The sequence below is a fragment of the Thunnus albacares genome, chromosome 23 (assembly GCF_914725855.1).
Source record: "Thunnus albacares chromosome 23, fThuAlb1.1, whole genome shotgun sequence".
Taxonomy (NCBI): domain Eukaryota; kingdom Metazoa; phylum Chordata; class Actinopteri; order Scombriformes; family Scombridae; genus Thunnus; species Thunnus albacares.
The window spans coordinates 10,288,615-10,304,833 of NC_058128.1; the positions used below are offsets into that span (position 1 = coordinate 10,288,615).

A 16,219-nucleotide genomic window follows, 5' to 3' on the forward strand; every position below is an offset into this window, starting at 1 on the left:
GTTTTACAGGTTGGTTATGATCGTATTTGATTACATTGCGGCACACGGTGTGTGAGCAGAGACAAGGGGTGGGGGGGGGACAAAAAGCCAATGAAAACAGTGAATCATGTGCCCTTTTGCTACGCATCCCAAGGCCGTACTGAATTCTATTAAGCTGTTTACGAAAGCCATTAAACCACAGAAGGGTAAATAATCACAATATGACAGAGACAGAGGCCAACAGAGCAATGGTTGCTTATGAAAGCATTCTAATTTCCTAGCTTATAAGAATTAAGAGACAAAGTGGAGTGCCGCTATGAAAAGGACACCTGCCGGGGAAACAAGCGACTGGAGAGGATCCGGAAATATAAACCTGGCTGTAATTGACTATAATTTATGACGGAAGGAGAGGAAGGAAACAACTCGAGGAGTGATACACAGTCAAACTGAGGCTGACGCACAAATATTTTTTTTTTTGCATTGATATTCCTTAGAAACACTTCTAAGCCTTTGCTGTGTGCCCGAACCAACTGGTCAAAGACTCATGGATAGTACATCATCTACCATCTGAGAGATTCACAGCCACTGAACAGAGCTTTGTGCTTTAGCTCACCTGTTAGTTTGGAGTGTTAAATATGCATGAGGTTTGGACAGGCTTTATCCTCTGCGGTATGGGAATGGCTGCGTTTCAGGACATGCGAGCAACACTTCAAAGGTAAAAGGCCGCACTGACAAACAACAAAACACAGGCTGGGTACAGTATGTACTGGCTTGGGAGGCCTGCATTTGTGTGTGCAAGCAAACACACAGCTGTTGTAAGTCTAATGCCCCCTGTGGTTGGTCAACAAAGAACCGGCGCTCACCCAGGGATGTTTGTACATTTTCTGAAGACACAGTGTGACAAGGAGGGAGCTAAGACAAGAGAAAGGCCATTTACTCCCCTTCCTGAGTCATGTTTAAAGTGGTGTCAGCATCTGCCGAGCGTTGAGGGAGGCCGCTATAAAAAACAAATGATCCCCCCTGCTTGACTAATGCTGCTCCACTCCCGCTAGAGAGTAATATGGATTATATCTCATGCGATACCCCCCTACCACCACCAATTACCCTGTTTCATTCTATCCTTCCCGGCAGTCTGGAGCCTTTTACTGCAAATTATTGTTTCTGTAATTGGAAAAGCCATCACAGAAAAATCTAAACAGAGACAGCATCTGTGGCTCCCTTTTTGAATCAGTCTGTTCCTCTCTCAGCTACCTGTCGAGCCTCATTGACTGCAGCTAATGCCCTGTTTGGATTGTGAGGAGTCCAAATATACTCATAAGATGGCCCTGTGCAACATTTGGGGAAGAGGATCGAGGGGGGGGAGGGATGTGGGGGGAGATGAGGCTGGCCAATTTCGAAGAGAACCCCATTTGGACCTATAAGTGGCTCACCACTGCGAAAAGTGTCATTCAGCCATTCAGCTTTAGGTAATAGACCCAGAAGTTGACATTAGTGCAAATCATGCTCGCTGGGATAGTGCAGGATGTGAATGAAGATGCTTATTTTCCACCTGAAAATCAAAAGCCTCCCACCTCAAACCGACAGGTGAGCTGACCTTTTAGAAGCTAAGTTGCGTATCTAATTTAATAATGAATGCCTTGGGAGGGGGAAGATCGCCCAGGCAGGGTCTGACCTCTAAATATTGCATCTGCTGCAGTGGCAGGAAGCTGTGAAAGTGAAAAACAGCAGCATCGACTCGGCTGTTTCAACTTTCATTCACATGCTTGATTACTTTGTTCACTGTAGGTATATAGTTGAATTGAACTCCAACAAGACCTTGTACACATTTCAACTAAATAAAATATGAGACCTAGAAAGGCAGATGGACAAAGATACAATAAACATTAACACAATTTTATTTCGCCTCTGGATAAAGCACACTGGATTTAAAATTATCGCAGCTTTAGTTTTAGGATCTCTGCATCCATATGAGGAGAATAATAGTGAAATTAAAACCTTTCCCATCTGATTTGATGGGGCCATCAGACTATTTAACATAATCATGAATACAATTGTCATACTTAGTTGCTTGGTTGCAATTCTTTTGTCTGAAAGTCTGCTGCACTCCAAAATATATATATATATATATATATATTTTTCATTTTACATTTAGTTTCTCTCCTTCATTGCTTTAATTAGACTGTTCAACAAAAGAACTCACAAGATTAACAGAAAAGAAAAAACTTTCTGAAACACCTTTGATAAAGTAGTTTCATAACGCACTTGTATAGGAGTTAATTATCTCAACTCAACCCCTGCCTGACTTTGGCTTGATGCCCACAGTGTCAACAGAAAGATATCTCATCCAAAATAAAAAAAATAACAAATAAAACAGCAAAGACAGCTTTGCGACGATGATGTCTAAATGTGCACCCTTTTTTTTTTTTTTTATTAAGCTCAATTGTATTAAGTAATCATCACTCGGCAGCCTTGACATGACAGCCAATTAGTGGGCCACTCACCCTGATCAATATGAATTGCTACAGTAATTCTCATGTCCTCTTATTGAAATCAACACCCTGAATAGCACAGTTACTGTGGCAACTTGCCTCCACTTAATATAGAAATAGACATGAAAAAAGAGAGATACTGACGCTATGATACAGTGAGATCACTGTAGGGAGGCCATATTGGCTGAAGATGTCTTACATTAAAGAGGAAACCAACACAAAGAGGGAACAAGTTATTATGCCTATATGAAAATTCTCAATTGGCGATACAGATGACAAGTCTGTAAAAAAGATAAGATTAAAACATAACATTTAAAAGTAATGGAGTTTAGTTGCAAAAGATAGAAAATGGTCTGGTTTGAAGTCTAGCCAGAGAGAGAACAGCTCCCCTGCTTGCCTTGCTCCATCAGTAACTGGGTCCAGCATCATTAGGTGATGAACAGCTGCTGTGTGTAAAAGGTAGAAGTGTGAATAATGTGGACGGAGTGGCACCTGGTTGGGGGGAACGACTCCACTCATTATGAGTCTGTATGGGTGCCAGGAAACAAGCACTAGACAGGATGTACCGCCAACTGTGCTGCAGCTGAGGCTTGGGGTGGGCAGAAAATGTGTGTTTGTCGGTCGAGGCCGGGCTTACCAATCCAGTCCCACGGAGGTGACAACTGAGTGAGGTCCAAATCAGGGGGAGGCTGCGAGCTAGGCAAAGAAAACCTTGTAGGAATGTTGCCCAGTGATACAGTCTGTAGGCCAGGACAGCCCATGCAGGCTGGAGCTGACATGCCTGAGTGTTGTAACTAACTCATACACGATAATTAGGTGTGTGTGTATCAGACATCATGCCGAGGACATGGCAAGGTAAACCCAATCGTAAATTAGTCCATACTGTAGCTGCATCCTAATATGGACATCAATCAACAACTGCAACTTGGATTGCCACATCTCATTAAACTTCACAAAGAGAGAAAAACACAGCCTGTTTTTTGTTTTTTGGCATTTCTGTATTATAATTTCTTGTTACTTATTGGCTAACATATACTCTAATACCAATACTGTATATCTGCAGTATGTTAAGATTTATCTGTCTAGCTCAATTGGAACCCTCCTTAAACTAGTACATGTACAACTAGGAGTTTTGCCACAGCTTACAAGTTTGTGAGGTAACTTATACTCTTGTATTGTGTCTTTGATTAAAACAATTACAAAAGTGGCAGAGCAGAGATCCAATATTCAGGTTGTAGCCATTATAGATACACACCCATTAAGATTTCAGGGCTATATTTAGGTAGTTTTTAATTATGTCAACTCTCCAGCATAGTGGCAAACCAAAAACAGTGTACAGTACAGAGTTACTTCCTCCCCCTGTGCCTGGAGTGGCCTCTGTCTTTTAGTGTCCAAGGTCACACAGATCTATGCAGGTCCCTCTCTGACAGTAATTACATATTGCCTCCAGAGAGAGAGAGCAACATACACAAGGAAAATAGGGAGAGAAAAGAGAGACAGTGGTACGAGGGAGAGATAATGTGTGCGGAGAGGAAACTGAGACAATGAGAGATAAACGAATACAGTAACAGATAAAGACCCTTAAAATGAACTGAGGATTAAAGGGTGCAATCCCTCAAGCTTCTCAGTGACTTGGAAAAACCATTCCTAACGTGAAATTAATCACTTATCGAGCTTATGTAACGATATCCATACATGAAAAAACCCACACTTAAGAGTTATTAAATGTGAATAATTAAAATGGGGAAAAAGGGTCAAACACAGAGCGCTTAGGACCCCAGGAGAATTAAAAGATATTACAAACTGCATTTTCTCCACAACGCTTGACAATCGTTAAGAAGATAAAAGCATGACGATTATTTCATGGGCCTACAAATGTCCGTTCAAGTGCACAAGCCCTTACCAGATCACAATAAATAAATAAATAAATAAATCTCTAAATAAATATGTAAGTAAATAAATAAATGCAGGACTATAAAACAGCCACAACTCCCACATGGTTAATGGTTTGGAAACTGCATCTAAATATTAATGGCTGTAATCTTGCTGTTTTTAAAATGTACTGTCTGCTTATTACATGCTGGTTACAACATCAGGTTCTATTTCTCTACTGTAGTCCTCATTATCAGTAAAATAAGTGAACAATCTGCTGCCATCTTTCTAAAACGTTATAGTGCATACTGCAGTCAAATGTAAACTAATTCTGTATCATTCTCATTTCTACTTAATGTTATCTGCTGTATATGTGGGACAATTTACCATATTTATAACACCAAAGTCTCACTAGTGTGCAATTTTTCTTTTTGTTAGATAAAATAAAAACACTCATATTTTCAAAACCCTAGTAATTTCTACCCTATGCTCATTATCGTTAGTATTATCCTACCACCTGGAATATTTTGCAGCTCCTCTTTTCTTCTTGCTGCTGTGACACTTTCATTTTCCTTTGTGCAAATCAATAAAGTTAATCTTATCTTATTGAGGCAATGGCTGAAACAAATGGGGGCTTAACTGCAGGCAGAAAAATGACTTTCCCAGCCAGTCCCAGCTGTATTTTTAATCATTTTTGGTCCTATAAATATAGGTACCTTTCATGATTAGTTTTATGCTCAGAATAAAAGCTAGACAGACAGACAGATGGATTACATTACAGATCACAAGTACATAAAGTAAATAAATAAGTACTTAAACACAGCCGCTATGATGAATAAGCAGAAAGACTAAAGAATGGATGAGTGGGGATATTGACTGACAGTCCAGTTATAATAAAAAACACAGTAATACATACTTTGTTATTACAGAGAGACCATATGTAAACATGTTTACATAGGATTAGCATGCTAGGCTAACAGTCCATAAGCTGTGTGACTTAATATCCACTCTGTGACGTCTTTCAGAGCACACAAACAAACACAAACACACCTGTTACCTACCCAGCATGGTGCTGTTAAACCGGAGACACCACAACTAAATCTTATTTTCATACAGTCTATGGGCTACATGCAGCACAGCACGGCTATGCTAACAATGCTAGCCATGCTAACTAGCTGCTAGCTGCTGTACAGGCTAAGAAATTGGATCCATTGCATCTCTTTGTGGGTTGGTGCTCCTGTCAGTGTCGGAGCCTCAGTGTGAGATGGCCGGTAAATATGTGTTTTTAAGACTTATTTCAGAGCTGTGCTCCCTCTCAGTCCCACAAGGTACCGAAATTTGGCACCAACTGATCTACCATGAATTGGTACTTGGTAGTACTGATGTAATTCGGTCGGTACCCTTAAAAGTACCGAGTTTGGTACCCAACCCTAGCTAACATACATCATCATTATGGTGTCAGAAGCAAAGCTGTAACTATATTGTTTTATTCCCTCAATCAAGTTGCTTTCAGTGGGGTTTGTTCCTAGCTTCCAAACTGAACATCAGGGGAGAGACAGACCAGGGAAAAGCCAGTTGTGCTGCCTGTCGTAAGTGCGCAATGCCTAAAGGATGTTCAAGGAGTACTCAATGAAAGTGTTGCCTCCATCTGGGAAATGTGCTAAAAACACTGACTGAATTTTGATTAGCTGATCTTAGTCGCTAGCTGTGTAATGGGAGAAAATCGGCAGGTGTGGTGGTTGTGAACAATCAAACTTTGATTACATAATGTGGGTCGTGGAAGGTACATTTTTGTTAAGGATGCATCATGCAGATTCAACTGTGATAACTTTATAAGCAGTGGTTTGCCGGTAATTGTATTTGAAATGTTAATGCAAATGTTAATGCAACCTCTAGCAGTGCATCTCCCACATTCAAACAATAATGTGACTTGGATTATGAGATTGTGCTGTTCATAATATTGCATCCATCCCCTCTTTGTAATTATCAATACTTCAAAGGACATTACTTGACAGCCATGATTTGTTAGAAGTTAATTGGTATGGCCAAGTGCATCTATTATACATACTTAACATTAACTGTGGCACAAACATTACAACGACTCTGATGTTAATGTGAAGTCTTGCGTTGTCATCATCTGCAATCACAAAAGTATTTATGAAATTGTGCCTCTGTGCCTCTGCTTCCAAGCTTATCTGAGTAAACAAATTCCTACACTTCAGTAATTGAGGGAAGATACGGGGTTGGGGTTGCATGCAATGATATTGCAAAGCACTCAGAGTGTTATGGCCTGTAAAATCATACAAGCTAACACTTTCATGTGCTCTTCAAGGGGTTGGTATGACTTAATGTAGCTTTGAGGAAGCGTCAGCAAAAATGAAAGAGACGAAGGGAGAAAAAGAGGTGGAGGACGGCGGGGAGGGGCAAACAGCCTGATAGAAAGGGAGATGAGGAGAGGGAGGCAGGGGGTGAGGACCGGTCAGGTTTTGCTTCCCTGCTGAGAATAACACTTTTTTTTTTTTTTTTAACTAGCACATAAGCCCTCTTGGTGGAAGAACACGGGCCAATTAAAGGAAAAAATAAATAAATAAACCGGCCCCAGCATTGCTGGATCATCTAAAATCAAGCCTTTATATGAGAAAAGATTAAATAACTCACAGCTCTCCTGTCAGAATACACTGAGAACAGCAATATAAAAAATGCAGTTTGTGTACAATTTCTTTAAATGCAACACTTAGGTTGCTACTGAGAGAAAGTTGTAAATGCTTTGCATCTTGCTGTTTCCCCAAGTCCCTTATAGATATACAGTGTTTATGAGAAATATGCTAAAAATCAATAAAAAACACTTTGATTTGCTCTTTCATGTGTAGCTTGAGCACAGTATGTTTCCCAGAAGCCCCTAAACTCCAACCATGTTTTAGATATTCCATAACAGGCAAAAACTCCACTTTGCATTTCACTTGAACATTTTCCCTGCTGGCAGTAAGTGATGCTGAAGGCATTAACCCTATCTTCAGGTTAGCATGTGCCATGTATTGTACATTTCAGCCTCTTCCCAGTGACATGTGATTTTGATCAGTGATAAAACCTTGCACATAACCTCCACACCCCTACCGACTTGCAGGAGTGTGGAGCTGCAGGAGCCAGAGGCGCTGTAAGGGCTTTAGATTTGAATCTACAGCTTGTGGCAAGAAGATGAATAGAAGATTGTATGTGCACACTTAGAAACACCTGGAGGTTTTAAGGAACGATGTTAAAGTGCGTGTCTAGTAAAGGAAAGGAAGGTAGGGGGCTTTTAAAAGAACAACTGGGGTCAAAATCCTTTCCGCACTCATATGTGATTGGATTAGTATGGTGCAAGTGATGCTTAGGCTCAGATTGGCAGTAGGTGAAGGCAAATTAATTTATTATGGCGGTGAGGCAAATTAAGAGGTGGCCAAAGTCAATTTCATGGCCTCTGACAGTCGGCTGCCAGCGAAGCCAGATGTGGGGGGCGGCTGACAGAGGAAGACCTCAGCATCCTGCACCACTCACACACACAAACTGGCAGACGATGAAGGGACAGTGATTGGCATGAAGGCTTCAGATCTGTTCCAGCTAGTTTGTGAATGCAGGTTTGAGTGTCACTGTGTGTTTTCTGAGTGTGTAATTGTGTGTTACAATACTTAAGTCACAAAATTCATGGAGTCCAGGACAGGGTGACTGAAATTCTTATTCTTATTCTTATACTATACTTCAAGGTTCAAAATATGGTCACATTGAGTCAGAAAAGGCCAAAACATATGCTTTTTGGCTATATTACATTTCTGTAAACATTGCTTTGGATTATTTCTGAAAAGATTATTCCATTCTGTTATTACATGACCATTAAAATATTAAATTACCTTTGATATATTGCTAGTAACACAGAAGCACTGCTCAGTGAACTGTAGCCAACTGACCAATCAGGTGCTCCTTCTTCCCTTAATTACTGTTGTTTCCTTGGACAACTTACTGTCTGACAGAAAACTGCTAAATTCTAGTACAGTGAGGGATAATAAGTAGATGTGTTCACGCACTTGTAATTAAACACATATACATATGTATACACATACACACCCCTTGATTTCGTAATGGCATAAGATGGCCCATTAAGTATACTACCTGAAAAACAGACCGTAACCCAGCAAAACAGAATTCAGGGAGGTATTATGTGTGCACTCATTCACATATACCCACACATACAGAGCTTGTCAGAGGGAGCAGCCATGCGGGGATACCAGGGATTGTAAGTTTTCCCATCTCCGAACTTTTCTCTTCTTTCCTCCCCCTGTCGCTGGTGACAGGAGGGGATGGTGTGATTTATTCCAGTCATTCACTAGTAATAACAAGCGGGATGTCCTTTGTTTTGTTTCTGCTGGTGGGAGGGATGCTGCAGCAAGGGATGAGGTGAATGTCTGAGTGGTAGAGATAATTGTCATTCATAAAGTCAGTCTGGTGTTAAAAGGGAATAAAAAGTGAGGGAGCCCTTGTTCGCGCCTCTGTGTGGAGAGATTGTTGATGGTAGTATTTAGTCTGGGAGTACATAAGATGATAAAATCACTGCAGTAATTTCAATTTTTATTAATTAATATTAAACTAGTTATGTTTTCTGTGTCAAATTTCATGTTTATTTGACAATACACAATATTTTAGTCTCTTGATCGGAATTTATTTAATTATTTTTTTAATATAGTTAAAATGTCTATCATTACCCTTTTTTAATTTAAAATGGTCATGTATGCTTTCTCACACTAACACACACACACACACACACACAAACACACGTCACAATCTCAAGGTACCTGTCTCTACGTCCTGGGTGTAGAAGTGCAGGGTGTCAGTGATTTCGGTGACGTATACTGGTTTGTAGTTGGCCACACGTTCCTTCTCTTCTGTTAGATGCACAACCTCCTCTACTGGTTTCTCCTCATAGTTGGCCCAGACCTACACACATAAAACATAAGACACAGACAGGTCAATGACTTCAATAAATACCAGACGTGGGAAATATAAACATGGTGCGAAGACACTTAAGATTATCATTTGAGGAAAAAAGTTTAATGCAAATATGGAGAATAGATGAGCGAGACAGAACGTGACTCAAGTTAATAAGAACCAGGATGACCTTGGGAATGTCCTTGATATGTCCAGCCACTTAAAAATTATTATTTTTTCCCCATCTTGAGGCACAATAGTGATTTGCACATGTTACACTAGTGACTGATTTGGTCACATATTTATGAGAGCATCAAAATACCAAAAGGGACCAAAATATCATGCAGACATACCATGCTTTGGTATGTATTAATCACCATCAACATTCTTGATACTCATTATATATGGCCACACTTCAATTCAGAACACATATTTGTAAAGAGCTAATATTAACCTCAACAACAGTAGATATGAATATATGAAAAATATTTTCGTCTGAACAACGGCCAAGGGTAAGGAGTTGGGCTAGTTTGGCCCAAACAGTATCCATGGGACCGAAATCTGGAGTTTGACTGGTACCTCATTTCCTCTAATTACTTGCTACTTCATGTACAACTATGTGAGGCGTATTTTCGGTTGATATCTTGCTTAACAAAACTAGGTCAAAATCTAGTATATGGCTGGACCGTGTGTGTGAAACTGTGGCAAATTTGTTACAGGGAGAGTCAGTGGTAGTGTCTATAATGTGAATTCCTGGGTATTAAATGTTCATCTGCAATTTTCTGTAGTGGCCCCAGTAATATTTGTTGTTAAGGTGTACTGAAGTAGCATATCACATGACATGGTTAAGCAACATTTGAGGGAAAAAAGGGTATAAATGCAGTTGCAAGAACAATATTTTCCATTCATATCTTGGGACATTTGATTTAAAAGGAGAATTATTTTAAATTTAATTAGAACTATTCTATTTATCTGTTAACCTCCTTGCTCTTTCATCTGTTTCTATCTGTGGAAGTCTGTAAACATATGGTCTCATCCATATGTCTACATAGGATTAGCATGCTAGGCTAACAGTCTGTCAGCTGTGTGACTTTATATCTGCACCATGACATCTTTCAGAGCAAACACCACGGCTACACCTTATTTTTATAAGCACAGCACGGCGCAGCTATGCTAACGATGCTAGCCATGCTAACTAGCTGCTAGCTGCTGTGCAGGCTGGTAAAATGGATCTGTTGTGTCTCCTTGTATCCGTGTATTGTAACTTATTTCTGGACTGCACTCACTCACAGTACTTCTGACAGTGAGCTGTGCTCGGGGCTCCACTGTAAACGCCTCGAGCATGTAATAGAAACTGTTTGCGCCGATTAATTTTGAAAGAGCAATGGCCAATGGGGAAACTCCAACACTGGGCCGGCCGCACCAATGGTGTAACTTCATCACTCAGTAAGTCAGTGACGGACAGACATTTGGGGTTATAGGGCTGGTCTGTAGGTGGTCCAGCCAAAAATGAACTCTGAACACTGAGAAAACCACAGACATCACAGAACATGATACTTTGTGATTTAGAGTATGTGTTCCTTTAAGTATTTATAAACCAATTTGGCTGGTCCTCACTTTTTCAAGGGACTATTTAAGGATTTGGTCTTGGGTTAGCTGGTGATGACCTCACAGGATTGGAAAATAATGTAGTCAATGAGGATCCTCACAAGCATAGCACAATTGGTGCTTGTGCGTGTGTGTGTGTGAGCAGGTTACATCCTTTCTATGCCGCATCAAGGTTAGTTCTCTTTCAGCTCCCCAGAAGAAACAGAGGGCAGGAGGCTCATTAGGGAGAAGTGCCTTGCCTTGGGCCACATATCAAACTGCATAGATGTCAGTAGATGTGTGTGTGTTTACAGAGAGCAAGGGATGCGGCAGAAAGAGTGGGTGGTTGTTAAGACTGAATACAGCATGTTTGTACACAGCTTCAAGTACAGTAATAGTATTAAGTACGTGCATGAACACACATAAAAAGGCGGTGGTCAGGATGAAAGTGAGCTAATCAACTCCCTGCAGATGCAGCGCTGGAGAAGGGGAGTGAAAGAGATGTATAGGTGGAGACAGAGAGTGAAGATGGGTGAGGAACTCAAAAGTCAAAAAGTGCAACCAAGCTTCACAACTTCTTGTGTAGCAGCAGCAGCAACACAGCTTGTTACCGTTCATTTCTGCAGGCTATTTGAGAAGTGTTTACTTTTAAAGGTTGCAGAAAGAGAAGCAAAAGAAGCAGACAGATTTTTTAACAGCATAGTAATATTAGCCAATTAGGTTCTGGCTAATTATTTAACGGCATGGTATCATTGAGCTAATTTGATTAGCTACTTTTAGTGTTGTCTTTTTTTTTCCACTCTGCCTTAGCTCATCTGCAGAGCTATGCTAGTGTTAAGGCTTAGATAAACATACCCCAGGCTTTTTTTTAATATGCTGGCTCTTCAGCATGCTAAGATTATCCTTTTACCTCATTGATGTGGTGATGTACAGTGACAGGGGTTTTACAGGAGTCAACTGTCTGTATGTGCAAGCGACAGATAAATTGGTGAATGAGATTTGGATAGAGAAAAAAAAAATCAAAATTCACAACAAATGAAGTGCTTTCAACTCTTACCCATAAAACATGTGATGGAAGAACTAAAAGCTGTTGCCCTGCCTACCTGCTAACAAGAGATAGGGTCTTACTACCCAATTACAATCAATTATTCATCCCACAAATGCAGCAAAAAAAAAAGAAAAGAGCTTAAAAATAGAAAGGAAAAGGGTCGGAAGGAAGGAAGGAAGGAGGAAAGAAAGCGGGTAAGAATTCTGGGGATTGAGGGTGAGCAAGGTTAATGAAGACTGAAAATGTAGCCACGCTTCGTAAACCCCGAGATCAACCAGGATTTTTTTTGTACGGCGTTAGACAGGCATGTGCATTATTAGCACACACATATACAGATATATGCACAGTCACAAATGCTGGTATATACAGCTCCCGGTTAATAAACATGCTTCCCACATTGCAACTGAGCTGACATGGCTTGGCTGTTAATCAAACCTGCAGCACCAATTAGGGATAACGAAGATTAGAGTGTCACCATTTATTAGCCTGGTGAGCATCACAATGGCATCTTTTGGTCGGTGGGCTTATGGTTGGATTGGACATCAAGCACAGCCATAAGGGTTCTTGCTGACCTCTGACTTTGTGTTGAGTATGGATGTCACAGTGACAAGAGAGAGGTGCAAAACACAGATAGAAACGCACACTTGCCTACCCATTGAAAGGTCTTCATGTAGCACTACATGTGCTGAACATGTGATTTGACTACTTCAGTGAAATTTCAATGGAAAGACATGAACAAAGGTGATCAGATGCAGATCTGCTCCAAAACATGTTCACAAATACAGATGCAAAGCAGTCCCTTGCTTCTCATTCAATCTGTATTTTTCTGGCACGTTTGCAAACTTGTTTGCACTGAGCCGGTTATTTAATATTTATATATTCGGCATTGTTGTGAACTGCGGTGTATTTGATCACTATGGCAACCAACAAAAGTGATATTGTTCCATTTTAGGTGTCAACTAGTGCACTACTGGACATTTGCAAATAGATGAAACTTTTGCAGCTCATAGTTGTTGTGGCACTCATTGCCGCTTAACAGCTCTACACATCTGATGCTTGTGCCTCATTGTTTAGCAGGTTAACACTGAGAACGACTGACATGCTGCTGCTTGTTGTCTCTTTGACCTGAACCTGTGTCCACTCCAGTTGAAAATATTTCAACAAAAGCTGTTGGTTATGTGAGTTTCATGACTCCAGTTTTTCAATGTAGAGAAACAGAAGCATTAAGGAGAGGGCCAGGTGAAAAATATGTAGAATATTTATAGTTCTGATAAGTACTGAAAATATTTATTGGGAATCAGTGAGTGTAAGCTATAACACACACACACTTCACACAAAAGGTGTCTGCTGTGCAATGGATATTTGTGGCCAAGACTGTAAAAAGACTCCAGTGGTTGGTGTGATTACAGCAAGATGAAAATTTGGTTCACATTGTGTCTGAGTGCACTATTAGAAACACTGTAGAGCTTCATCTCTCATCTCTCAACAAATACATGCACACACACACTGTGCCCAGGGCTGATGACCTTCCGTGAGCAGCCAACCATCCTGTTTGTTCCACTTGAATGCAGGTATGTGACTGCTGCTTCTGCTGCTACTCTGCAACTGCAGCCAGATGCTAGAGCCACCAAGCTGCCAAAGACAATGAGAGAGAGGGAGAGAGAGAGAGAGAGAGAGAGAGAGAGAGAGAGCGGGAGGCAGAGAGAAGAGAGAGATAGAAAGATGGGAAAAAGGAAAAAAGCGGCAGGCCATTAAGCTTAGGCTGAAAGGACAAGTCCTAATAATGGAGGCCAAGCTGAGAGAGATGGCAGGTTAGGCTGACCTTCACAACTCCCGAATGACGAAACACACTTACACCCAAGTGAGTGACAAGTGAGTCCAGTGGGGTAATGTGATGATGGAGCAAGGTTGCTCTCATGCCGCACATGGTAACTATCAGAACCATAAGGCTGAGAGAAGTGCTCAAGCATGTATGGTAGGGATTAGGCCTGTTCCCATTTCTATTTTGCAAATCTGTGTTCTTTTCTTCTCTACCTTTCATTCTCTTAATCTTTTGTTCCCCTGCTTCTTTTCTCTTGCTGCATTACACTAATCTTACACCTCCAGTCCATCACTTTATCTTCTTTTTTCAACAGTACAATGATAGGAATTGATCAACAGTTAACCATCAATCAAACAATTTTCTATGGGCAGTAATTACAACAACTCTTCAAGACACCAGCCATATTAACTTTTAACAACCAAATTGTTTTTTAAGCAACTCAAACCTCTAAACCAATGGATGCAAAATTGTCTGGCCCTGAAAAAGGAATACCTGCTTGCAGCCAAATTGTGGCAACAATTCACTAGCCACTAAGTCTTAATTTTCCACCTGGCACACAAAATATCTTGCTGATAGAAGACTAGCTCTTTTACAATTGGTGAAAGCTCTGCTTTGCAGAGTTAAGTGGTCTGTTGATTAGCCTGGTGGTGGTTAGTCTGAATAATTCTAACTTGATCAAGAGCATGCTAGCCTTGAGAGACTAAGCAATGGTGCTACATTCATATATTCACACATACAAGCACAGGTGGATGAATACACAGACAGATGGATGACTGAACACACACATAGTGCCAGAACGAGGGGGTGAGAGCTGGTTTGAACACTGATTAAAGGTGGCAGTGTGTCAATTTCAGTAGTGTGTGTGTGTGTGTATGGTCTGCTGAGACAAAAATTGCCACACAAAGTACACACTGTGTACTTTGTTAGCAGGCAAGTGCCAAGTGGCAACTACCACGGCTTGAGGCTGAAGCCACTGCGGAAATACCTTAAAGTGCAGTGCCACCGATGGCCACTAGATGCTGGCTCCAAAAAATGCCTTGCTCCAACTGACTCTCATTCAAAAAGAGTCAACTTCTTTCTAGAAATACTAAGTCATTTTTTTCCATTGAGTCTCAATTGCTAAATTCAGACAGTCTAATAAGTGTAATAAGAAGACGTATAGTAGCTTTGATGTCAGCTGTGCGGGAATGGATTGACAGCTGTGATTGACAGCTTCACCTACTGCTCTCACCGGATCCGGGACTCACACTGAGTTGGACTACTGATGCACTTTTTCGGTAAGTTTAATGTTACTTGATTACAATACCTGCCCTGTTAGCACAATTTAGCTGAAGTAGCTAACGTTAGCCATAGTGTGCATGCTTGGTGTATCCACTAAGCTAGTGTTTGCTTCGGTCAGAGATAGCGAGGCATGTTTCCAGAGCGTGAAAGACAAACTCCCGAATTCTTTATTTGGAAGGTCCTCGCTCCAAATGGAAAAGATGGCTTCAAACCAGCTCCAATGCAAACAACTGGGTAACATCATCCCTTGCTACATCCATCTTTTGTATACAATCTATGTTCAGGACAAACATACAAGATAGAAAAAAGACAGATAGAAAGGTTTTGGTCAAAAGGATGTGCTAGTTGTCTGAAAATGGCAATTATACACAGTTCTTACCAGAAATGCCCTTGTTGACTTTTAAGTGCCAAAAGAAACTGTAGAATTCTGTAAAATTTTTAAAGAGTAAAGTAGCAGCAGTAACTTTGTTCCCAATACTAAAATCTGGGTTTATATGCAAGCTGTTTAGAAGTGAATCTCTAAAACTGTAAGAAGTTTTCAGCATTTTGGAAAAAAAAGTTTTACACTGCTATGAAATTAAGAACACGTAGCTCCTTTTATGTTTAATCTGACACTCAGAATTGAGTGCTCCTTGAAAAGAACATTATGAGCACCACTCTAAATACAGTCTGTCTTCACAATTCCTCATTAACCTGTCTTCACATACTGCACTCACACATATAAAGCACTTGAGAGCTGCAGTACGCACACATCACTGACCTCAGATTCAAACGCATCTTAGTGGACAATGTTGCTCAACCCTCGCGACCTGTGACAAATTTGTGTAGTTCTGAAACAATGCAGCAAAAGAGCTGAAGCACAGAGTAATACGAGCAAGATAATATATGAGTGAGTGGTCTCGCTACTTACATGGCAACTTACATAGTTCCATTGTTAATTCATTAGCCAATCACACTTCAAGAACAACTGAAATCAATAGGAGCATGTTATTCATAAGAGTGCACTTTGTAAATTAATTTAGACCCCATTATATCCCTGATGAATCCCTTTAGAGAGAATGGTTCATTTAGTCAATGGAGGGCACGTTTTTCTTTTTGAGTTTCTCCCTGTTCACTTGTAACCTTTTTTTGGAAGATCACATCACAGATCACAGAGGGCTTAAAGCTACAAGTAAGAATAGAAAG

General features: G+C 40.5%; 1 protein-coding gene across 2 annotated transcripts in view; it reads right to left on the minus strand.

Annotated features, from left to right (window-relative positions):
* The window catches only part of snd1 (staphylococcal nuclease and tudor domain containing 1), a 180,304-nt gene that overhangs the window by 31,932 nt on the left and 132,153 nt on the right, over nt 1–16,219 (minus strand). For both annotated transcript variants that reach the window (XM_044343639.1, XM_044343640.1), the window contains one exon: nt 9,164–9,305. In XM_044343639.1, coding sequence (XP_044199574.1) covers nt 9,164–9,305 — 142 coding nt within the window. The remainder of the gene's footprint in view (nt 1–9,163; nt 9,306–16,219) is intronic.